The sequence below is a fragment of the Camelus ferus genome, chromosome 5 (genome assembly GCF_009834535.1).
Source record: "Camelus ferus isolate YT-003-E chromosome 5, BCGSAC_Cfer_1.0, whole genome shotgun sequence".
In the NCBI taxonomy this organism is placed as follows: Eukaryota; Metazoa; Chordata; class Mammalia; order Artiodactyla; family Camelidae; genus Camelus; species Camelus ferus.
The window spans coordinates 20,036,133-20,062,096 of record NC_045700.1 but is presented as its reverse complement, the minus strand read 5'-3'; the positions used below and the strand labels follow the sequence as shown (position 1 = coordinate 20,062,096).

The 25,964-nt window shown below is 40.0% G+C and overlaps 1 protein-coding gene across 2 annotated transcripts in view; it reads left to right on the top strand.

Moving 5' to 3' along the window:
• The first annotated feature begins 264 nt into the window (after positions 1 to 264).
• NXPH2 (neurexophilin 2) overlaps positions 265 to 25,964 on the top strand; it is a 107,352-nt gene continuing 81,652 nt past the window's right edge. The window contains exon 1 of one of the 2 annotated variants that reach the window (XM_032479380.1): positions 265 to 302. Coding sequence is in view for 1 of the 2 variants with exons in the window: in XM_032479379.1 (XP_032335270.1) it covers positions 1,194 to 1,244 (51 nt within the window). In the remaining variant the exon portion in view is untranslated. Of the gene's footprint in view, positions 303 to 592; positions 1,245 to 25,964 lie in introns of those variants that run through there. The other variant, XM_032479379.1, reaches the window with a different exon arrangement.

Sequence of the window (25,964 nt, the reverse complement as noted above, 5' to 3'; positions counted from 1 at the left end):
CTCATCCATCGTAAATGTGGAAGTCCCTGAGCCCCACTGCCCCCTGACTTTTCCACTCGAGTGTCCAGCAGAGAGACAGTTAAAGGTTAAGGATCTATCCAATGAAGAATTGTTAACGTGGGGGTGAGGATCACGGGCAGCGAGTTTGCAGCTTCGCCCAGCCTCGGCAAGTGGATCCTTCCAGAGTGAGAGTCTGCGGCAGGGCCTCTTCTTCACCCTCTCCCCTGGTTCCCTGGGCCCCCGCAGCGCAGCTCTAACCGGTCTCCTGGACACCCAACAGCCTACAGGATCCTCAAGCCCGAGTAAGCCTGGACCTGCACCGCTGCACCTAGCTCGATTTCTCACAGCCCTGCCGCCGCCCCTCTTCTAGGTCCCTCTTGGTTCCCACTACTTTCCACTTCCAGAAATCCTTCCAGCCGCTCCAGCCGCACTTCGCATCCCGTGCTCTGAACTCCGCGAGCTAGGACTGGCGCGGAGTGGGGCGCTCTCCCGGTTCCGCCGCCCCCACCCCAGCCCCCGACGCCCCGCCCCAGGACCCTGCCGTCGCCGTCCCCTAGAACTCCCTGTGTGCTCTCCTGGCGCGCTCTTCCCTACGTCCACGCAGGGAGACCCTCCCCACAACCCCGCTGCCGCCTCCCCAGCAGAACAAGAGCTGGTCAGTGGTCAGGGTGTCTGGGCCAACCGAGCCACCCAGACCGGCCCTCTGCTGGGCAGGAGCGGAGCAGGCACCGGGCCTCGCCGGGTCCCAGGAGCGCTCAGCTCTGCGGGGCAGCGACCCGGCGGGGCGGGATCCCTACAGCAGCCTCGCGCAGGAACCTGACACCAAAGCGCCGGAACCACCGCCTCCCTGCCCTCGGGTGCCCTCCGCGCTCACTCGGACAGGGGGACGCAGGAGCCCCGGGCCCGGCTGGAACCGCGCGCAGCACGCCGGAGCTCCAGCGGCCCCGCACGCTCCTCTTCCGGCCCCCTCCTAGGAGGGGCGCGCGGGGTTCCAGAAGCACCGCCCGCCCCCCTCCCCCTTCCTCGCCCGCCCACCCACCGGACCCGCGCGGCGCGGCGCGGCGCTGCGCTCGGATTCCAGGAGGGAAGCGCCGCGCCGTGTCCCTGGCGTCCTCAGTCCTGCCCCCGAAGTGGAGATGCGCGAGAAGCTGGCGAGGGCGCGCAGCTCGTGAGACGCCGCGCCAGCCGGCACCATGCGCCTGCGGCCGCTGCCCCTCGTCGTGGTCCCCGGCTTGCTTCAGCTGGTGAGTGCCGGCCGGCCGCGCGCCGCACGCCCCACGCCCCACGCGCCGGGGCCGCGTTTCGGCGGGAAAAGCGCGCCGGGGGCCGACTCGGACGCTGAGCCTGGGGCTGGGGGCGCGCGGTGGCGGGAGTTTGGGGTTGCCTTAGAGGCTGGAGGGGGAGAATCGGGGAATAGAACAGAGGGGACCCTGAGACGGGTGAGGGGCTTGCGAAGGGTTGGGGCTTGCGGGCTGAGGTAAAAAAGGCAGAAAGTGGCCGGGAAGAAGGTGCGAGAGAAGGAGGGTTACTGAGAAGCGGTCGAGGAGGGGATAAGGGTGGACGGACGTGGTGAGGATGGGCTGAACGACCTGCCAATGGCCGCGTTTGGGGGGCTTGGTGGTTCCTATTTTTCACGTGGTGGTATTTTGCCCGGGTGCCTGCAGACACTTATTCTAAACCCGGTATCGCGCCTCCTCGTTCGCTAGGGCCGGTTAGTGGCTCCTTGCTGAGGAAAACTTAGGCAAAAGAGCGGTCTGTGAGGTAGACTGGATTTCTCGTTTTCCATCTGGCGCAGGGCACTGGGACGGGGTTTTGCGCCGGCGGGGACGCAGGGAGTAACTTTGAAGCCCAGCTCCACGCAGGAGCCCCCTCCCCGGCATCTCTAAGCAGTGTGCTGCCGCCGGCCGCTCCCGCCGGGTCTGGGCGGCCCGGGGCGCGCTGGGGAGCACGAAGCGTGTTAGAAGGCGGTTCAGGGTCCGCCGGCGAGGCTCTGGGCGACTGTGCCCGGGGAACTCTAGTCCCTCCTCGCTCTTCCCGCCTGGCGCCCCGCTCTCCTCCTTCCGAGATGTATCTATATGCTGTGTGGATTGCTAGTTACTTACACTTAGGAGAGATTCCAAGTAAGACCTTCAGGAAGACAACTTACGAAGTAAAATTATAGAAGGGGATTGCTTTGGCTCCTTCCGCCTCTGTGATGGATTTCTCTTGGCCCTTAGCTTAATACTTTGCTGTTAGAGGGTTTTCTCCAGATGCCAGTTTCTTTGGTCCTCATATTTAAGACTTTACCCAGTTTAATCTGGGTGTTAAAATTAGGTTCAGGAACCCAAACGTAATGATCCTTCCTTCCTCTTTCTTTCTCTCTGTTTCTCTCTTTCTATTATTTCCTTTTAGAGGTAAAGAACAAGTAACTTAACGAAAGTTTGTCTATGATAGTATGACATTGTAAAGGCAGAGATAATTGTGCAAGTTTTCGAAGATGGAAGGGCTTCTGAAATGTCTCAGTGAAGAGGAGAGGGCATGGAAGGGCCTGTCCATTCTTTTTAACAGCAGAGATTAGCTTCACCTGCACATCATTAACTAAGAAATTCTTCAGTGGCATCAAGAAGAAAATGCAGTGATGTTCCCAAATGTCCTTGAATGAGCCAGTACATACTGGCTATACACAATATTGCATGTTAAAATAAATTTTACATCTAAGGCATTAAGCATGCAACAGTATATGTCAGGTTAGTCTTTAGTATCACTTGCTTTTTAAAATGTTTGCTCTGGATTCCAATAAACGGTGAGCTAACAAAGCAGCAATTGTATGGTGTGTGTAAGTAAAATTGTAAAAGCCTGGGGAAATCAGGTACTTAGGTGGGATCTTCAAAATATCTTCATGAATCTCTTAGTTCATTAATTTGATTTTGCATTTAGTGATCATGGACTGTGTATCTGTTCTACTGTGTTAGACTCTTAAAGATGAGGAGCGACATTGGCGGATGTGTTGGGAAAAGTTCTATCAGCTACTGTATTGGAAATGTTAGCTTTTTTTTTTTTCCACACCACCATAGTCCATAAGGAATAAGACATACATCTTAGACGGGATTATATACTCTCCTTAAGAGCTAGATTCTAATATTACAGCATGGATTGATTGATTAGTTTTTAAGGACGTGGATGTCCAGTTCTAACCCATTTTTGGATTGTGCTTGGGTTGTAATGCTTTTTCCCTGGAGCACTTTATCATGGTAAGTGAGGTGGGGAGCTGCAGCTGTGTGATAAGCACACATTCCTTACACTGCCATCCTTTTGGACAATAAAAAGCTGTTTACATTCTCCACAATCTTAGAGCTGTTTCCAGCCTTATAACACAAAAGGGTTAGGCTGTGAAAGGAAAACAGAGTGGCTGAGCCGGAGAGATCTAAATTAAAACATACCCCAATGCTGCCACTTGCCCCATCCCAGCAGATAGAAAAAATAAAAAAAAAGATCATAATTTGGCTCTTTGGATGGCTTATAGTTTTATTCTCCCTTATCAGCTAATATTGAACTTCTTTGCTAAATCCAAATAGCAAGTGGATAAAAGTATTTTCTACATTTGAAAACTAGTGTTTTAATTTTCTAGGAACCATGTCCACTTAGTACAGCTGCCCTTGGCAGTGGAGGGACTGGGGACGTGGTTAAGTTATTGTTGGAATTGGATTTTATTTTTCCACTCACACTTCCAGCCTGAAGAATATACTTTTTTTTTTCAAGTGCTAAATATTTTTTAAATGAGTAGTGTATTCATTTGGGGATATTGTAATTTTAATTTTGAGAATATTATCTGATTCAGTCATAGGGAGTTGGGCCCAAATAAGTCACTAGCCACATAATACTGGTACAATAACTAGAAAGTTTTTACTTATTTGGAGAATATTTAAAAATTTTAAGAAAACGGTGAACTGAATTGCCAAGTATTGCAGGTAACCTGTAAAGTGTGTGTGTACGTGACCTGTCCTTGCCCAGTTTTCCTGGTGTGTGCCCAGTGTTTCAACAGACAAGTTGTTATACCCAATTAATAGGATTACAAGGGATTTGCAAAATTTGAGTATCAATCCTGAATGTGTAAGTTATTTTGAAATTCTTATTCAGCAATATATTCTTTATAAAAATGTTATTAGCACATTATTTCTTGTCTGCCATCTAATGAAGAGAAAATTAGCATTTGAAATTATTTTAATAAAACAAGTGTTATTTCATGACATGATACAAGGTAAAGACTTTGCCAGTTGACAGCTTCTTACAGATTTGCATGATTATTTGTAACTCATAAGTGGGAGTTTTGCCTCTAAGTTAAATGTAGATTGTAAAAAGATTCAATTTGAATTTAAATAGATGATTAGCTTGAGTTTAAGATAAAATTTAGGGGTGATTTTAAAAATTAGTTTGTTATACATTTCAATTTGTTTGTCCGTGATATAATGATGACATGAGTTTATAAAGTAATATATAAATTAAAAGCGGTGTAAGTTAGTGAATTTTTAAAATCCTATAAAATCAGAATACTTGTGATGCAAAGTGTTACTATTTTAAGTTCATCCTCACTATATAGTATCATCCCAAATGAACTTATTTAAGGATATTTCTGTTTATCTTAAGAGATTATTAATTTTAACATCTATCTAGTAAGGTATTCATAACATATATTTATCCCTAGTTCTGTAGTTATAAGAAGTGGTAACTCATGACTGTCTTCCATTCAAGAATCACAATTTCCCTCATACAGTTTTGATCAATAAACATCAAAACAGTATTTCCCAGCGTAGAAATAGTAGTGGTCTATTGTCTGGATGACAATGCAGAGGGAAAAAAATACTACCATATCGTGGTTACGACTTAGAGTTGTCTGGGCTTTAAAATTCTCTCCTCGTTAAAAGCATCATTACCTTAGACATTTTTAAAAATGAGAATTGGAATGAGACAATCAAGTCCTCTATTCCAGCCACTCATCTCTCAGTATAAATTGTGTTCCCTTGGCCTGTTCTAAGATTGCATTATGTAGTTCTGTTTTAAATGCCTTCCACATAGAAAACTGACTCCTCTTGGAAACTTCTTTTATAGCACAAGAGATTTCCGAATGAAAAAGAAAAGCTTCATTATTTTTTGTTCTGTAGCTTTTTCTTAATTTTCTCTTTTTTTGTTGTTTCTGGTTAGTGGTCAAGATGCTTAATAAGGCAAAAGGCTTTTTTGAAAAACCTTTTAGAGGTTTCACATTGTCAGCTTAAAATGTGTAGCTCTTGCACATCGAATGAATGAAGAAATGTTGCTTTTTACAACACCTCGCCCACCTTTTATTTATTAAAGAGCTAATCAATACATTATGAATGATTTAGTTATTTAGTAGTAGCAATCAGAGATGAATATAAATGTGTCACAGGTTTGTGATTTTGTAAAAGCTCTAGGACTATCTTTCTGTTTACATATTCTGCGGACCCTTTTACCTGAAGCTTTACTGGGTAAGATTTGGAAAAAGAATTATAGCCGCACACTCAACTGCCTACAGTTAGGGCTGTGTCAGCGTTTCTATTAAGAATCTCATTTCTATCTTAGCCATAAGCATTATTGCGGGTTAAAAGTTGGCATTTAATATCTTGATTTGGGAGTCAGTTATTTTAAGGCTGCTTTAAAAAATTGGTCCAAATGATTTTGAGCACTCATCCATGTGAGTTTACTGTCTAGGTATTCTTACAGTATGGGAATGACGATTTAACAAACTAGTTTCTATATCATTCTTGCACAGTAGTTATAATTTAAATCGTAGCATGTTTTAATTATTTAATAATCTTTTTGCATTAAACCTATTTATTGAACCACTGTATGATTTTGTAACACTCTTTCATCATGAGTATTTTTAATTGTGCCAAAATCAGATGCCCTGGTTGGTCTTTATTTACTAACAATTGTATAAATCTTTATTTACTAATAATCTATTTTATTTTTATTACTTGTGATGTGACCAGTGGTGTTAATGACAACTCCATTCTTTATTTTAAAATCTTGCTCAATAAAAAAGGATCTAAAGAAATTTACAGTATAGATTTTCATATTACAAAAAGAATTCTAAGATACGATTGATCGAAAACTTTCAATTTATGTTATTTTTAACTTATGAAAATCTAGATGAAAACCTTCAGATAACTGGTTCATTATGCTGTAAGGTCAGTATATAATAAGGAATTCTGTTTCTTTATAGCACTACAATTAACAATGAATGTTTCATTATTGAAACCCAGAAATTGTAAGAAACAGTTTTCCTAGCCAGATCATTCAAGACATTAAAACAGTTGTCTTTAAAATTGCCGTTCTTATAAATTTTGCCTTCCTTAGATTTATGGACCTATGGTAAGGAAAGTGGGAAGTTGTATAAATGTAAGCTACAGCGGTAATAACGCTGTCTTAGATTTACATACACTTACTGTTTTCAAGTTTCTTTCACAGTTTATCTCATTGTACTCTCCCAGTAAATCTCCAAGATAGAGGACACGTTAAATGTTTCCACTTGTGTATTGAAAAAAACAATGCATTTGGAGCCAAAAGACTTGGGTTCTGTCTCTAAATAAATTACATACTCAACAAACATTTACTGTTTTGTCCCGATTTTACACTGAGACTATAGCAGACATTGAGGACATAGCAGTAGACAAAAGAGAACTGCTATGAGCATGTGAGTGTGTGAGGGCATGTGTCCACACACGTGTGTACCTGTGTGTCTGTGTGTACCCTGGACCCCCGATCTGTGCAGTGAAGCCATTAGTGATGAAGAGAATGAAAAATTTCTAACCTCCCTTTCCTTTTTTTTAATGCAGAGTAACAGTGTTTCTGATTTTTCTTTTTATGAATTATGTACATCTTCAGTTACTGCACAATGTAAAATGTGTCTTACCTACAAACATAATTGCTTTAAATGTTTTACATGGAGTTTATGCTGTTAACCATATCACAAATGATGCACTTATTTAAAAACAGATTTAAAACACTGAAAGACTGATTAATGTTATATCTTCTTATGGAAAAGGGAAATTTAGTGAAACTAGGCAAAGAGAATTGATGAACACTTATTTAACAGCAAAATCAACCAAATTTTAATTAAAATGGTGCATTTCTCCCTCTATACCATTTTTAAATTATAGACTACTAACATCTAGTCATTACTTTAATTTAAATAAAAAGTAAATTGACTCTCAGTTAAATTCTAATTATTAAGATAAGCAATATTACAGTTTAATACTGCACTTCAACCAGAAAACTAGCATGTGGCTTTTGTATGCCTCAGTAGAATCCAACCTATTTTTTTTTCTATTTTTTATTGTGGTAAAATGCATGTAACATAAAATTTACCATTTCGACTATCTTTAAGTGTACAGTTTAGGAGTATTAAATAGATTCTATTTTTTTAATTGAAGTATAGTTAGTTGATTTACAATATGTTAATTGCTGGTGTACAGCATTAGTGATGTATATATATATATATATTCCTTTTCATATTCTTTTTCACTATAGACCATTACAAGGTATTGAATATAGTTCCCTGTGCTATATAGTAGGACTTTGTTGTTTATCTATTTTATATATAGAAGTTAGTGTCTACAAATACTGAACTCCCAATTTATCCCTCCCCACCCTTCCCCAACCCTGTAACCATAAGTTTGTTTTCTGTGTCTGTTTTATAAATAAGTTCATTTGTATCCTCTTTTTTTTTTTAGATTCCACATATAAATGACATCATATGGTATTTTTTTTTTTCTGGCTTACTTCACTTAGAATGACAATCTCTAGTCCATCCATGTTGCTGCAAGTGGCATTATTTTGTTCTTTTTTATGGCTGAATAGTATTCCATTGTATAAATATACCAGAACTTCTTTATCCAGTCATCTGTAGATGGACATTTAGGTTGCTTCCATGTCTTGACTCTTGTAACAGTACTGCTATGAACACTGGGGTACATGTGTCTTGTTGAATTTCAGTTTCCTCAGAATCTAACCTATTTAAATCAGGAATACTTTTAATAACTACAAAGGTTTCAGGAGTTCAGATGTAAATGGTTCAAAATTTTAAATAGAAAATCAACAAAGAACTGACATGTGAGACCTATGAAAGATGGAGAAAACTGTTAATGGTCTCAACATTAGGAGACAGGTCAACTCAAATAGTGACTAGTCCTGGAGCTCAGTCCAACTACATTTTAAACAACATAAATGTCTCTAAAAACAAACCTTGACTTTGTGATATTGCTGGTTTGGGCCAAAAAAGGGATTGTCAGGTCATAAAAACGCTTAACTAAGTCTCTGAATTCAAGAATATGCAAGATTGTGATTTTCACACCTTGTCATACATACTGACAATTTTAAAATCTCATCAGCTTTACCTTAATGTTACACAGCATGTGTATTTATTTATTCACTCAAAACAGCAAGTAATAGTTTAGATTATTTGAAGGGAGAGACCACATGTGTAATTTATATGCCTGTTAAGAGTCCATGATCTGCATGAAATTTGAATGGATAATGTATACAGTAAGAGAATAGGGACTCAAAAGAACCATTTAACATTTTGTAGCAATGATAACAATCATTTTTATTAATAAAGTTTTGCATTTGAATAGCCCAAACAGGAGACAGGTGGGATCAGTGTAAGAAATATGGCTACAGAAATGAAAAGGGAGGCGAAGTTTTTTTCAAAGGTGTCTTTTCCATGCTCATGAATTCACCTGCTGCTCCCACGTGAGAGAGAAAGGCTTTAATTGCTGTTAAGTGCCACTCGATCTTGGTTTTTTTTAATGGGCATGTGGGAGTATGAGAAGGAGCTGGTGTGGGAGGCTGTCTAGTAGGTGTTGGCACTTGTGCAGAACTTGGGAACATTCATAGATCACTTTGCTTTACCAGTAGCGTACTTGTTCTCACTCTCCCTTTCTTCCTCTTTATGAAGATGTGTATTTTATTGTAGAGGTAGCATACCATAGTGGGTGTTGTTGGCTCTCCACCCAGATCTCTTTGGATCTTTTTTCAGCATTTCTGTGCCCCCTCCCCTTTCCTGATTTCTAGAACACAAGGCACTTGTAACTCTCCTTCAGAGCATTCCTCTGGGTGTGAGGTGCCCCTTGCCCAGCACTCAGAGCCAAAGTGCAGTCCCCCTCCTCCCTCAATAGCTCTTGACAAATGACTGACAGGTGCTAGAATGTGAAATGCTTGGCTCCCTTGCTTAAGGTTAAAGGAGTACACTGGAGTGTCCCTGTGGGAGCAGGTTGAAGCTCCCTTCAAGGGGCCCTCTCCTGAGATCACACACATCCGTGGCTTCCTCTTATTCATTGACCTCTTGCCCCAACTCCTTTCCAGACTTCCCTGGAAGCGCTTCATTATAAATCAGTTGTATTCAAACACTTGTCTTGGTGTCTGCTTTTGGGGAATACAACCTAAATTATCTGTTTAATTTTTTTTTTTTAATTTTTAAAGGTTACACTCCAATTACACTTATTGCAAAATATTGGCTCTATTCCCCATGTTATACAGTACATCTTTGTAGCCTGTCTTACCCTTAGTAGTTTGTACCTCCCACTCTTCCACCGCTATATTGCTCCTCCTCCCCTTCCCCAATGGTAACCACTAGTTTGTTCTCTATATCTGTGAGTCTACTTCTTTTTTTTGGTTGTATTCACTGTTCTTTTGCATTTTTTAAGATTCTATATATAAGTGATATCACGCAGTATTTGTCTTCCTCTGTTTGACTTATTTCACTTAGCATAATGCCCTCCAAGTCCATCCATGGCACTGCAAATGTCAAAAGTTCATACTTTTTTATAGCTGAATAGTATTCCATTGTATATATATATGCCACATCTTCTTTATCCAGTCATCTATTGGACACTTAGGTTGCCTCCATATCTTAGCAATTATAAGTAATGATGCTATGAACATTGGGGTGAATGTATCTTTTCAATGTAGCATTTTTGGGTTTTTTTTTTCTGATGTATATGGAGAAGCAGAATTGCTGGGTCATATGACAGTTCTGTTTTTAGTTTTTTAAGAATTTTTTTTAATATTCAAAAAATTTTAAAGCAGCCATTCTCACCCCTGTTTGCTCTCTGCCATCTCACACTAAGATAATTACTATTACTAGTTTAATGTGTCTCTTTCCAGAAATTATAGATATATGTACTTTCATCACAATTATATCAACACAGCATAATGTTCTGTACTGTGTGTTTTTAATACAATAATACGTTGTGGCCATTTTTATACAATATAGAATAACATATTTTTGAGGACTTATAGTATTTCATTGCATTGATGTGCCCAAATGTATTTAATCAGTCCCTTATTAATATTTTGATTATTTTGAATTCTTTAATACATTTCTCAGTATATCTAAAAAATGAATCCCTAGAATTGAAAATTCTGGTTGAGAATTTACAATATGAATTTTGATAAATACAAATTTTCGCCTAAATGACTATACCAAAATACAGTATCACTCACAGTGGATATACATATCTATATCTCTATTTGGCTAGTGATTTTTTTTTAACCTTTCCCCTCTATTAGAGGAAATCACCTCATTGTCTTTTAAATGTGTTATATATTACTTACTAGGAAGATGAAGAGTATTATATTTAATAACCATTTGAATTTATTTTGTGATTTTTCCTTTTTAATAATTCCCCATTTTTCAATTTTTCTTCTACAGCTTTTAAACTTTTTTTTTTTTTTTACTATTGCTCTTCCACAGTTATTGTTTATTTTATTATTCCTGGATGTTTTATACATTATGGGATTGTTGTGGCTACCATTTCTAGGCCTGACATTTAAAAATTGTTTTTTGCTGGAATATATGGAAAGCTATTTATTTTAGTGTATTTATTTTATCAGTTTTGTTTCTGAACTGGATTATTAGTTTTAATAATTTTTAATTTGATTCTCTTGAATATTTTGTATAGAAAATCATATTATCTGTAAATAAGCCTATATTTGGTTCTTTCTATTGAACATTTATTACTCTTAAATTAATACTTATTCTCCTAGTGTACTGGGCAGAACCTTCAGAATATTACTGAATGACACTGTGAAAGTGGGTATTTTTTTTCATACTTCCAACTTAAATTTAAACTTTACTAAATATGTTAGCTTTAGTTTTTAATAAATAACCTATAAAGAATATACTTTTATTTTTAATATATCTTAACATAAATTTATGTCAATCATTGAGGTGGATTTAAGATACATTTTTAGCACCCCTCAAAATGATCACATATTTTTAAAATGTTAACCTGTTTATGTTTCTTATTTATGAATAGGTCTCCTAATACTAAGCTGTTTAAGCAAAGTTAAATTATCTATATTTTAATACACTGATATATGTGTTTTATGTTGTTGGTATTTTATTTAAGACAGTGGTGCCACATTCATAAGTAAAATATAGCAAAAATGAAACATCAGATTTTACATCAGGATTATTCTAGGATCATAATTAGAAAGCCTTCTATTTTTTTCCCCTCAGTTCTGGGAGAAGTTAAAACAGTTGAGAATTGTATTTTCCTTGGAAGTTTGTTAGGAACAGTTTTAATCCATTTGAGCCTTTTTGTTTTAGGAAAGGAAATCTTTTGTAAACATTTCATTTCCTTTGGCTACTTATCCATTCAAGATTTTTTTTCCACCCTTATTAAATCCCTTTTATTAATGTTAAAAGAAAATTATGCATTTTTATGTATCTTCAAATTTACTTAGCATAAAGTTACACTACAGTTATCTTAATTAAAAAAAACTTACTCCATCTTTGGGATTTATGCCGTATTCTCCCCTAAGTTTGTACTAGTGGTTTGGGAACAGTGGTGATAAGGGGCTGCCTTCACTCTCCTTCTGCCCCTGGGAGTAGAAGCCTTTTTGGCAGATTCCATACCCAGTTTACTAAGCCGTCTAAGCTGAATGAAGCCTGTTGTTAGCGGGTGAGCCTCCAGGACCTCAGCCCTCTTTCTGCTTCAGTGAAGGACATGCAGCATCCTGGTACCTGCCCCGTGCCTGTTTGCACTCCCCACTCCTCCTGTGCTAAGCTTGGTGGTGGGAAGAGGGATCTCTGTGGGAGGTAAACCCTAGTTTACTGCTCTGGTGCTGTTCTCCTTCACCTTTGGTTGGTTACTGGCTGCTCAGCACACGGGCTCTTCCATCATTCTGATTCACTCTTTTTTGTCTTCCAGAGATTCTTACATTTTGTAGACTCTTGGCATTCTTTCCTTTTTGTAGCACCACTATGCATTCATTCTTGTTTTTGCATTTCTAGTCCATTTCATTGGAAGTTTGGGAGGGAGGCAAGGTAAATACATTCACTCTGCTTTTCTCATTGCAACTGGAAATCTGTTAGTCATTTTTGGCTCATCTTTCTTCATCCTCTGCATTATCCATTCAGTCACAAAATCCTATGAAAATTTGTTCCAAATCCATCTGTAAACTGTCTCTTTTCTCTCCACCTGCTGCCATTTCATCACTACAGCAGCCTCCTAGCTGGTCTGTTTGATTTCAACATGAGCCCTCTAAGTGCATTCCATATGTCACAGATCATCTTTCTTAAATTCTCCTTTGATTTACTATGCCACTCCACTATTAAAGATGAGATTGTGGTTTCCTTTTCCTTAAACATTGAGTCTAAATTTCTCTTTCTGGTTTTCCAGCCTTAAATCTCTCATCCAGTATTCATCACATACTCTTAACTGTATCCTTTATACTCTATGAATACTTTAGAGTAAAGGGAAGGCATAGATTTTGAGATCAGACTGACTTGGATTCCAATGCTTTCTCTGGTGTCTTGGACAAGCCCATACATCAACTCAATTTCACTTTCTTCTCCTAATATAATAGTGATAATTATAGCTATCTGTTGGAGTTATAATCATTTACAAAAAATGTGACATGCTGAACACGTAAGCATTGGTTTAACAAAGGTCAGGTTTCCTTTCCACCTCCAACTGTTTAGGGTCGTTATGTGCAAGCAACAGAAACTGACTTTGACAAACGTAGGCAGAGAAGAAATTCGTGAAAACTGGAAAGGTTGGAGAGTCAGGCATGTCTCGAGTAGAATCAAGTGTCTAGGTATCAGGAAAGTATCAGTTAGCCGAGATGATGAATAAATGTCAATCTCTTTTTTCTCCAGTTTTTGTTTCACTTCATTTAAGATGTCATGTTCTGGCTGGGAGAATGTGGTTGACTTGGGTCATATGCCTTGGCTTCCCACGGGTGGGGCACTTTGATGCATACTTCCACACATCCTATGAAATCAACACAGCATGTTCCTGTTAAAGGATTTGTGATCATAACTCCCACCTTAGAAAGAGCTCTGTTAGAGAAAGAAAACCAAGCACCTACAGAGAAGACTAGGATTGAAGAATGGAATTCCAGGTCTTCATATTAATCAAGCGTGATCTTCACTTGTAAACAGACATAGACATCAAGATCACTAGACATTTAAGCAAAATTGTTAGCAAAAAAAAAAAAAAGCTAAGAAAAAGAAGAAGAACAAAGAGTAACAGTGGAGGGGACAGATTTCAATTTTAAATATTCCTAAATAGTATTCTTGGAGAGTCAAGAGGATATTGCATACTGAAAATAAGAGCTTTTCATAGCCTGTTATGAAGAAAGATCAATTAGATAATGAGAAGGAATTCGTGGAAGTGAAATATAAAACTGACAAAATTTAAAAGTTGGGAAGAAGATTGAGAAGGACCATGTTGGTGAACTGTAAGGTGAAGTCAAGGAACTCTGCCATGACAGAGCAGAAAGACCAATGTGGGAAATACGACAACAGTGAAGAGACATGGAGGAAAAATCCAGCGAGGACCCCCAGAAACAGATAACAGGATATGAGGGGAGGGCACATAGTCAAAGGAACAGTGTTGAATGGGCTGATTTTTAATCAAAATAGGGGGTGGGGATATAGCTCAGTTGTAGAACATATGCTTATTATGCACAAGGTCCTAGGTTCAATCCCTAGTACCTCCATTAACCCAAAAAATTAATAAATACGTAAATAAATAATTAATTTTTTTTAAATTAAAAGAAAAAATCCTGGAGAAATTCCTTTAGTCAAAGGAAAAAAATAGAAAATCCTAAGAGCTTTCAAGAGATTACCAATGAAACAAACACATACCTCTTTAAACATACAGGATGTTAGAAGCAATGGAATAGTTCCTTCAAATTTCTGAGGGGAAAGAATAGCAAACCGACAGCCAAATTATCAATCAAACATGAAGGGAAAGAGGAGGAGAAAGAGAAAATCAGAGAAAATAAACAATGACATTTGGAGCATGCAGGAGTCTCAGGGAAGTTACCCCTCACTCTCTATGGGAAAATACGCAAAGAGGTATATCAGCAAAGCAAGAAAGAATATAGCACAAGGGAATGATGTGGGGTACAGTGGGATCTGAGGATGACTTAGAAGAAGTGAAGGAAGCTAGAAAGGGTCCTTTAGCCCCTAACCCTGGGATGATGTGGGTTCTGGTTTCTCCTCTGTGGGCCTAGTCATACTGTGGCTTTACTGGGAATTTCATTTAAACAGTTTCAGTTTTATGAATGCTATTTATTAGTGTGCTGTGTTTGAAATGGATTTATACACAAAGCATGAATGATTTAAATATAGTTTAAGAGTGGAATGTAACGATAATAAACATTAATGAACTAAAATAATATAACAAAAAATTGGAGGTAGTGATAAAGTTAGGCGAACATACCTGTTTCCTTATTTTTCATAGTAAGTTGTCTTCTAATGTCAATAAATTAAGAAATAGACTGAAAGTCTTGAAAGCTACGAAATAATAGAAGAATGAAAAATAATACAACCAACAGAAATTCAGTATGTAAGTTTAGTTGTTTACTATGTGCTCTAATTTTTTCTTATCATTTAAGTAGATTAGAAAAAATAAATTTAATATGAACATCTGGAATAGACATTTTGAACTTAAAATGTGATTTTGTATTTGTGTACTTATTTTTCTATAATGCTTTTGGCAAATACTATTGATCTGAGAATCCAAATAGAGGAGGTCTTTCCAGTGGAGGGAGCTGCTCAACAGTTGTAAAGACGTCCTTATGATGTGGCCATGAGTGTGCGTTCCCTAGGAGATGGTGAATATGTTTATGACGTAGATTGTGGTGATGGTTTTTCACAGGTGTATACCTATCTCCAAATTCACCAAGTTGTATACATTAAATATGTACAGCTTTTTGTGTGTCAATCATACCTCAGTAGAGTGGTTTTAAAAAAAAAAAGAAAAAGAGGTAAGCAGAGGCTATCTGTTGGGTCATGCCGTCTGCAAGGGCTTCCCAGCCTCAGCACTGTTGACATTTTGAGCCAAATGATTACTTGTGTGGGGCATAGGGGTGGGAAGAAAGGGGTTGTCTTCTGCATTGGAGGATATTTAGCAGCTTGCCTGGCCTCTACCCACTTAGATGCCAGTAGCACTCTCTCACAATTGGGACAACCCAAAGTGTCTCCAGACATTGACAAATGTCCCCTGAGAAGCAAACACACCCCAGCTGAGAACTACCACTGAAGGGGATTCCTGGCTGTAGAAGGTGAACCAGGTTCCCCCTTTGATCTCTCCCAACTAAATACTTTGCCTTTGAGCTGTTGGGAAGGGGTCAGCATTTTGCAAAGACCAAGTTTATTTCTTGGTGCTTATTTCCATTTTAGGCAAGTTCCCTTCAGTTCAGTTTAATTCAACCAATATTTTTAAGTGCCGGTTCCATCAGGCACTGTGCCCAGCGCACACATATCTACTTGACAAATCTTCCATTTCGAGGGAAATGATTGATGAGTGAGCCCTCCCCCACCACCCCCACCAGATATTCCTCTCCTGGATAAGATTTCCCTCTCTGGTAGAAGTTCACACGTTTCATTTTGCCTCAGGTAAACATCTTACCAGTTGTTAGGGCTAGCTCAGGGGGTCTTAGTAACTAAAACTTTCAAATTTCCATATTTTAAAATGCAGTAATGAGAAAAAATTTCTTTGTAGAAGACAGCAAATAAAACCAAAAATGATAATCATAAATAATAGTAAGAGTGAACTAGATCACACTTTGATGTGCATAGTTATGACAATTAAAATATGGTGGGATTACAAACCTCAGTGAATGTGTCCCAAACCCAGATAACACGATGGCTATCAGAACTGGAGAGCAGCACTTTTGAGTGGAAAATTTGATCCAGTGTTTTTGAAATTTTAAAAAATAGCTTAAAACTATTCAGTTCAACCCTTAGGGAGCTAGGATACACTTCCTTTTTATTGAAAATTGGGGATTTTCAAGTTTACAAATGTGAAACAGGGAGTTACTCTATTTTTTATAAATGGAATGAATGAGTTTCTTCTACAATGAAATGCATTTTTAATCAAGTTTCTCCTTTAAGACAATTATCATTTTTAAAAAAATTGTGTCTATGAAGGTGCTGTAAGACTTGTATCTACTCCCCTAGAGATAAACATGGTAATAAAAAAGCAAAAAGAATACCTGTTGGTATTCTTTGAAATTTTGAAATATGGTATATTTTCATGAAATTAAAGCTATACATAAATAATGACCATGCTTCCTAGGATGAAGTCTGAGAACCCCAGTGGACGGCAGCTGGGCTGCTGCTCCAGGGAGGTGTAGAGGGGTTTTTCCCTTTATGATTATGGTGGATGAACCTCTGGATAGGCTGTAGCTTTCAGAGTGAGTGTGTTATGGACGTTCCGGGCAGGCCAGTGCGTTCAGGCACCTGCCTTTATACATACACACGTGCGTGCACAGGGATGACATTCTCCTTCTGAACCTCTCCCACCACCTCAAAAGTGTTATCTTTTCATTTGCAAGAGGATGTCTTGTCTCTACTTTGAAAGTTATAGACCTATATTATCCTTCTGTCACTCTGTCCAAATGCCTAAATAAGCCGTTATTGACTGATACTTACTCTTAGCTTCCTAGCTTCCATCAAAGACTAATGTAGGATATGGCCATAGAAGAACTTTTTTTTTTTTTGGTAATGTATGTTCATATTTTCATTCATTCTTCCATTCAGCAGTTGAAGTGTCTTCTGTAGGCACTGCACTACACTCAGCTTTTCCTAAAAATGTATTCATAAGGACAAAAACCTGCTTTCCTGATAAATCAAGTGTCTTTATTTAAGGAATGAGAATTTCAAGCTCAATATGTTTCCTTTTTCACTTTTCCTACCAGGAAGAACAGAGGTAATTTTTAGCTCATTGCAACAAATACCCAATTAAACCCAAATTTCTTGACGTTTTCTCTCCTTTATATAGTTCTTGACCTTGTACAAATGGTTCCCTTATATATGGCTTATATTATGCACCTTGGAAGTACTTTTTGGAGGCATTTGGGCCCAAAATCTATGTGCCAAGTTGTACTACCCTCACTGTCCTAATATGCCCGAGATTTGATGGAGTCATTTCAGTTCTGTGGGTATGAATTTCCTCTAAATTTCTTCTTCTGAGAATTAAGGTCTTTAGATTCAGTGATTCCCAAATGCTGGTTCCCAGGCTGGCTGTAATGACCACAGTGAGAGAGCATTTTCAGCGCCTCCAGGTGTGTTACATCACTGTCTCTGGGCTGGGGCCAAGGCACCAGGTGATGCTGGGGCCCAGCCAGATTTGGGAACCCCTGGACCGGATGGCCTCTTAGATGTCCTTTAGCTGTATGAATTGATAATGCTGTAGGAGCCTTGGCCCCTGGTGGGTGGAACATAAGCCAGCCCCGAGGGAAAGAGCTGCATTTGTACTGATAACACTGCCAGTGATGCAGGCGGGATAATGCCCCAGGTCATGTAGATCTCCCCTCCGAAGGTGCGTTAAGCGTGTCCCTCTGGGCTCCAGCACACTTAGTGCACGCCTCCACTGTAGCATGCATCTCATGACACTGCATTTGCAGGTGGACGTCTTTGTGTATTCCACTTAACCCAAGTGAAATCTTTGAATGCAGAGAATATGGACGTCAAAGTGTTAATACCACTTTGACATCCAATCACACAGTAGGCATTCACTAGATGCTCGAATGAATGAACCATTGACAAAACCCACTCAGTAACCGCCCCCCCCCCCCAAACAAAAGGCTATGCTTCCAAGTCAACGGAAAACTACCTGGGACCAATTGCAGAGAAGTTTGGGTGGCAAATCAAATCTAAGCCCTTAGCTTGCTGGTTCAGTGTCGCTGACCTCCTACAAAGTGTGCGTGAAGCCCCTTTGTCTTGGAGCTCTGGATTTATATGGGAAAAGACCCTGAAATTTTCTTATTAACAGTATCATAAGGATCCTTTGGGACACAACTTCCACACATAGGTTAAAGTGCCAAACTAAAATAGACTGTTGTTTGTTCTGTCTGATTCTTTCAAAACTAAGTCTGTTTTCTTATATAAGGACAGAGAAAGGACATTCTCAACAGCCAAGGAACTGATTTGTTCCGTTGTTAACCCTTTTAGAAGGAAATAGAGGTAGCCTACAAATAAAATTTGAAGTTTATCCACAAATGCCCACTTTATATGCTTTATAATCTCTTCTTTCCTATTATTGACGCATGTGTTTCTAGTACAATATGCCGTGGTCTTGTCCTTTTTAATGTATCAATATTTATATAATTAGAAGAATAAATATTACAGGAAAAAAGTTTTATTTCTCAAGTGTCAATTGTTAGGTTATAAAAATACTTTGAAAACAAGGATTTAGACATTCAACAATTTTATATTCTGACATTTTAGTTCTCTACATTAAGCTCCTTATTTCGTTTATTTACTTTTAGTGATGTAATAGGTAATAGATTAATCTGCTGACATTTATATACTAAGGGCTCTTTCTTAGTATAGCTTAATTTACTCTCTTTTCAAATTGTAATTACTGAATCAGATTTTTATTTTAGTATTAATTAAGATGATTATTTCATGATTGAGTCTTTTTCAATTTCAATGACCAGATACGGTTTTAACAGTCATCACTTTACTTACCAATAAGCACTGCAGCTTTCTTGTAACGATGAGATATGCCCCAACTCTCCCATCTTCTGTATAAGTAGATGTAACATAATGTAACATAATGGTGTGTGTTAGTAGGCATGTCCTGGCCTGGGGCACCAAGCCTGGCTGGGAGGGAATGGTGCCTCTTCTCATTATACTAAACAAGGGTATCTGCAGCAGACAAGGAAGCAGATCTACTTGCAGTGGAAGAGTATGATCTGGTTTAAGCAGGACACAGCCCACAAGCTCCTGTGTGATAAAGGCATCCTCTGTTTATCCACAGCAACTCCATACAGGCTGTCAGAGACGGTACTTTTTATCTGGGCATAGCTTTTCTTCTGGGTTCTGAACAAACACATCAAGGTATACTAGGCCCTTCTGGTATGTTGTACAGCATTCAAGTCAGTAGACCAAAAATGACATGGTGAAGGCACGTGACCAAGTAATTACGTGAATTCCTTCTGTGATGTTGGGCTTGATTTCCTGCCTTCGGATTGATATTGGGAGGATGTGGAACCAAAGCATCTGTGTCCAGTTGTTATTGAATGACATCCCTATCATGGAAGAACAGCCCTTTATGAGTGCCTACAGTGAGCAAAAGCTGTCAGCTTTGAATGCTACTAATGACAGATTTGAAGGGTTTTTTTAGGAATTCCGGGATGCTAGGGGCTTCTGGGTACAGTGCTAATCGCCAGGAGAGATGTGCATGAGACTTGGTTGCTTTGGTGATGTAACAAATGTAGTAGCTTGTAGACGCCTCTTATCTGCAGTTGACCTTGTTGATGATATAACAGGCTCTCATCTCCAGGAATGTCAGGGATAGGCTAGAGGATGTGCTGTAAAAGAAGCAGAAGTTGTGGTTTTTGTCCTCACACCTGCTCCCTCTCCCATCTCACATATACTCAGCTTTGAATCCGCTTCACATGCCTGCCAACAGAATCTCCTGCTAAGCTCTTTCTCTGGGGACCCAGGTTGTCCTGGCTACTTCCCAGTCCTGTGTATACCGTCATTCCCTAATCCAGGAAGAAACTCTCTCAAATTTCAGTTGTGCCTGACCTTACGCCTCTCTGTGTTTTAGGAAGCCTCATGTAGGGTTTCCACCTTTGTCATCCTGTACTCTCTGAAATGTGATGACGTTTGTATATTTAGCGCTACTCCTATGACATCGTCTTTGAACACCTACAAGCACTTTAAATGGTTAGCTTCAGACACCTGGCTTTTAATTTTCTAAATCTCAGAGCTGCTAGGTTTCTCTTTAGCTGAATCTGCTAACCTCCTTTTTTATCTTCAGATGATACGTACATTTGAATGCACACGATAAAAAGTATTTTGCTTCAGATACGTACTTCAATCAGAACTTTGAAAGTTAAATATTCTTATATCTGCCAGTGGCCGGAAAACTACTTTCCCAACTTTATTTTAGTGAACTTTGGGGGTGGAGGAAGATGTGCTTGAATACCAACGCCCAAGCCCGGATCCTCCCTTCTCAGCCTCCAATGGCACAGGAAACCCCCTTCAGATTTCCAGCAAACTCTCAGAATAGCACTCCTTTCTGTGCCACAGAACATGCTTCAGCATCTTGCTAAAACCAACAGGAGGCACAGCAGATGTATTAGTAAATCACAGAAATTTCAAAACTCTAACAAGATACAACCGTGTAACACTGAGAAGCCCTGATGCATCAGAGTGACTGGAGTGGGCTGTGGCCCCGGACTGTTGAGGACCTGACCAGGAAGCTGGGTGTCAAGGTTTCCCCATCCATAGGTGATGGGTGAGGTCCGGTAGCAAGGATCAGAAAGAATATTCGGCATACAGTTAGCCTTGGGCAGCCAGAGAACGTTTTAGAGCCTGCTCTGGTGAAATAGTTAATAGAGGTTCAGTGGAGCTCAGATGGAAGAGACTGGAATGGCCTGGATAAGCTCAAATAGAGAGAGGGTTGAGGCAAAGGGTGGCAGGAGGTCAGGCATGAGGAGGACATAATAGATCTCTGAGCTTCAGGTAGAGCTAGCTCCAGCAACCTGAAAATTCCTTTAGGATGGAGGGTCACTTGGCAGTGGTATTAATCAGTCAGAGGCTTGTATGTGGAGAGCCTGGTTGAGTCAGTGGCCACTCTTGCTCTGGATGTTTGCTTGGCAAGGGGAGCTCAGGCCTTTGTCCAGAGCGTGCTTCCTGTCAAGGAATGAAATAATTGTTCTTCCACAGCATTGGGCTTCAGAAAGAAGGTCCATGTCTGGGCTGAATGAGCACTCCACCTGCCTGTCCACGCAGTCCGTGAGCCTGGAATGCTCATCTATGAAAATGGTTCTCAGCTTTTAGTTTGCAGCCACCTGGGAAGGTTGCTAAAGATGTACCTTCTTTGGCTGATGCTCAGGAAATGGATCCCAGGTGTTTAAGGATCCCAGCTGCTCAGGAAATGGATCTCAGGTGTTTAATGGATCCCAGGAGCCTGAATTTTAAACAGCATCTTAAAGGGCTTCTAAGGCAGGTTTTAGAGACAATTTGAGAAACACTAGCCTAAAGGTAGCTGGTTCTACTTCATTTTAGGAAGTATTCCCCCAGGGACATTATGGCGTTTTATGATGAACCATTAACCTAAAGATCCTGAGAGCATTTTCTCCCCTAAAGCGGGGACCCTTATGCAGCGGATGAGATGGGGTTCCCCATAATCTCAGGATTGTAACTTCTCAGGATTTCACCATACCAATGCTAAACAGGTTTCTAACAGCTCTTTCTGTTTCAAAGGGTCAAGCTGAGTGATCTTAAAACTCAAGCAGATATTGAGTAAGAGGACAGACTCAGAATATGCAACATAAGAAAAAGGAGAATGGTTTGCAGATGAGTTTATTACTGCCCCCTTAGTGGCTGGGGAGCAGGTAGCCCGTTTATCTCACTGCTGTGTCACTAAGACACTTGGGTGTTTGTCCACTATACGGTTGTGTTTGTTACCTTTCCCAGTTGTCTTTGAGAATAAACAAATTGTAGGTGAGTTTTAACTTTTTGATTTAGGGGAAAAAATGTTTTAGGATTGGTTATGAATGTGAAACCTTTTTCAGAATGATTGTTAATTTAAACACATTTTAGAATAGTGGCATAGGAGCCTATAGTAGACACTATTGGCTGGCTGTCACAATCACCGTCTATAACCTCTTTGTTCTTTATAGAATTCTAGCATAGTGTGGCTTATAAGACCTGGGTTTGGCATATGATTAGAAATTTGCTGAGTGCTACTTCCAGGAAAACTTTTGCTGTTTTTGGTTAAAATAAGGATACATTAAAAAAAAAATAAGGGTACATTTGGCTGGAATGCCTTTTGCCCTTTGGCACCTTGCCCCTTTTCCACCTTCCACGTGGGTTATAGACTTGTAGCTAGAGGGTGCAGCAGCCATCCTGTGAACATGAGGCAGCAAGCATAGGAAGAGGGCTACAATCTTGAGCATGGCAGGCAAGCATGATGACAAAGCCTGGGTCTCATTGCTTTGTCAGGCATCTGTGCCAGACCTAGCCTGCCTGTCTCAGGACTTTTTCTTGAATTTCTGTCTATTTAAGCCACTGTGGTAATTAAATGTTTTTTGTTCTGTTTTATTTTGTTTTAAACAGCATGCTTTCCTAGCAGATACAGGAAACTAAAACATTTTGTGACATATACCACCTAAATAAAAATACCCATTATCAAAGATGGCTGTGAACCATTATGAATAGGATTTTTTTTTAAAAGGAAGAAAGAAAATCCTTTAAACCCATGCACAGTAGTCTAATGGGGTTTAGAAGGTGTTACAGGGAGTTTCAAATGACACTTTCCCTCCCCCAGCATACATGGTCATAAATTGATTTTATAATTTGGGAGTGAGGGGCACCAAATGTCTCAGGACCTGAGATGATGACTTCTGTATCTCCTAAGATAGCCGGAGGAAACACCTGCATGACATGAATGTTTTGTGATTGGGCCAGCTCTCATCCCCTCAGAATAGGAGGCTGAGAGTGAAATGTTCTGGACCTGTTTTTGAGTGAACTTGTGGCAGGTGTTCTTGGTGAGGTACAGTTGGTGTAAGCAAAGTCTGATGCCTCTGGAATTCTCCAGACATGGTGAACCATCAGGGAAATAGATCTGTAAGGCCACGGTCTCTTAACTATGAGTCTTTTAATTTTGAGAACTGGAATCTGCAAATGTAACGCTATGACTTAACAAATGTAGGAGGTTTGAGAGTGAAGCAGGGCAGGTTTAAGCCAGAAGACTGACGCAGGAGTCTGCTGGGCCCGGCCAGGTGGAGCATGACTCTGCACAGAAACGTACGGTGTAGGGCACTCGAGGCTGGGGCAGGAGATTGAACTTGAAACAACTCTTCTCACTAGGCCAGCTGTGTGACTCTGAGCCTGTCACAATATCACTAAACCTCAGTGTTCTTCCCTGTAAATATTGTGTGAACTTTAAAATTATGCTCAGACCTAAAATTCTATGATTCTACAGTCATTCTATGAGTCTGCAGTCACAGGGGTAGAGGAATGTGGTCCTTTGGATCAGAGCAGAGTTCAAGCAGGAGCCTCCTAGATCCCTGGATAGCTCTTTGGTAATAATACTTAATATTATTATAGATAGAACCCAGGTGATAATATTTAAAATCAGTGGCCAGATTTTTCAAAAGAGGTATAGTTTTTTCATTTTGTTTATAGTTTCCTTTGCCGTGCAAAAGCTTTTAAGTTTAATTAGGTCCCATTTGTTTATTGTTGCTTTTATTTCTATTGCCTTGGTAGATTGCTCTAGGAGAAAAGAGGTACAATCTTATTCAATTTGATTTTTGATTTTTCTGGAGTTCTTAAAAGGTTTTGGCCTCTTTTATAAGATGTGGTCTGTGGATTTAGGAAATAGAATTTTTTCTGAAAAACTTGAGTCTAAGAGTCAGATTCAGCCCTGATTTATCTTTATGCCTCTCCCTTCTCTCATCACACAGCTTGTAAAAAGCCAGATTGTGACAGTGTACTCCTTGGACCACCACTCCTGTCATTCAGAAATGACTCTGGGAGAAAGTTCATCGTTGTATATATTACAGTTCAGCTAGGCAAGCAGAGCCAATGGGAGATTAGATAGGTAGGTAGACAGACACATACATACATATACATACATGTGCACATACACACACATATATACCCATCCATCCATATGTGTTTTGCATATATATATATACACACACACCCCTACACACTTACAGCTGACATATATGAGAAAGAGAGATTTATCTGTGAGTGTGTGTGTATACATATAAATGGATTTATTACAGGGACTTGGCCTATGTAGTTTGGGGTCTGGCTAAGCAGGTCTGTAAGGCTGTCATCTCTGCTTCCAGTGCTGGAACTTGAAGGCCACACAGGCAGTCAGGAAAGGGAGATCACAAGCTGACCAGAACTAACAAGCCGGAGTTGTAACCCCACGAGGATAGACTGGCACCTATGTCAGCGCTCGTTAACTCTGACCGTGGTTACAAGGGTGTCCTGCAGAAGCCAGGGCTCTTCAGGCCCAGGAATGAGACAAGATGGGGGGGAATCCAAAAGAAGGTGGATCCAATCTCAGACCCACCTGCTGCTTCGTGTCAGTGCAGCAGATCAGCAATGTGTGTGAGCCCCAAAGTGGCCTGTTTCCTTCTGTCTGCCCTAAGAATCTCCCAGGAATCTCTCTTGTGACACCCCCCCCCCAACCTAACTCAAAGAAAATTCCGAGCAATATGGTTCAGCCTAGCCAAACTGACCCTTGGCACAGCCAATACAGTGGAGAATATGCAGAGATGTGAAGCATGTTCCTGCCCCCGGGAACGTTATGGCTCGCTCTGGTTGATGGAGATCTCTGTGTAACAGTGCTCAGCATAATCCTTGTAAACTGCTGGTTCCCTTTCCCAGGGAGCCTTGTTTTGAGGTGGATTTAAACCTACGCTCCGTCTTTTCTGTTGCAGCCATACTCCTTAAAGACAGTCACACTTCCTCAAAATAAAAAAGAAGACTATACGTTACATCACTTTGCTTAGTGTGTGAGCTTAGTCATTAAAATGAGCAGGTCACAGACCCGCTGAGTGTCGCCTCATTTGTTCAGTGGTCCGAAATTAAGGCTATCATTTAATACAGTAAATTACCGTTTATCCCATTTAACTGGTTTGCCTGGTGGCCTTGACTTTCTGTCAGAAATACTTACTAGTCCCATGCAGCCCTGAGAGTTTGAAGCCACTGGATGCCTTCCTGAGAACTTTCTTAGTACAATAGAGTTGCTGGTATCAAGTTAATTTTCTTTTGCACCCAAGGTATTCATGCCATCTCTGTTATTGTTATTCTGTAATGTAATGAATTATTATTGTGAGCTGATAAATATTGAAAGGTGTTTTTATTTCTAAATGTTTAAATGCCTTTGAAAGGTTAAATAAAGGCTGATTATTATTATTATTTTTTAATCACTGGGAAATTAGGATGGGCAAGACAACTGGAAAAAAAGGCAAAAGATATCCTGAAACTCTCAGCAGGTTCTGCACTTAGATTACTTTGCAAGTACGTTCTTTGGGGGGAGGCGGGGTACTTAAAAAATAGGCACTGGAAATCTTTTAAAAAGCGTGTGGTTTTCGTAAGAAATGCAACACACAACTTCCATCATTGGGCCCATTCTCAGAGAAAGATCTTGGCCTTACAGTGAAAGACTGAGTTATTTATGTGTTTTGGTCCAAATTTGAAACGTTTATATTAGAAGTCCTAGCTAATGTATTAAGACAAAGAAAATAAGTAAATGGTGTTCACATGAGAAAGGAATGAATAAAACTGTCCTGATGCACAGATGACATGTTTGCATAACTAGAAAATCCCAAAGAATCAACAACAACAGCAAAAACTCCGGGAATAAACAAGTGAGTGCAGCAAGGTCTCAGGATACGAGGTTAATGTACAAAAGTCAGCTTCTTTCCTGTACGCCAGCAAAGAACAATTGGACTTTGAAATTAAA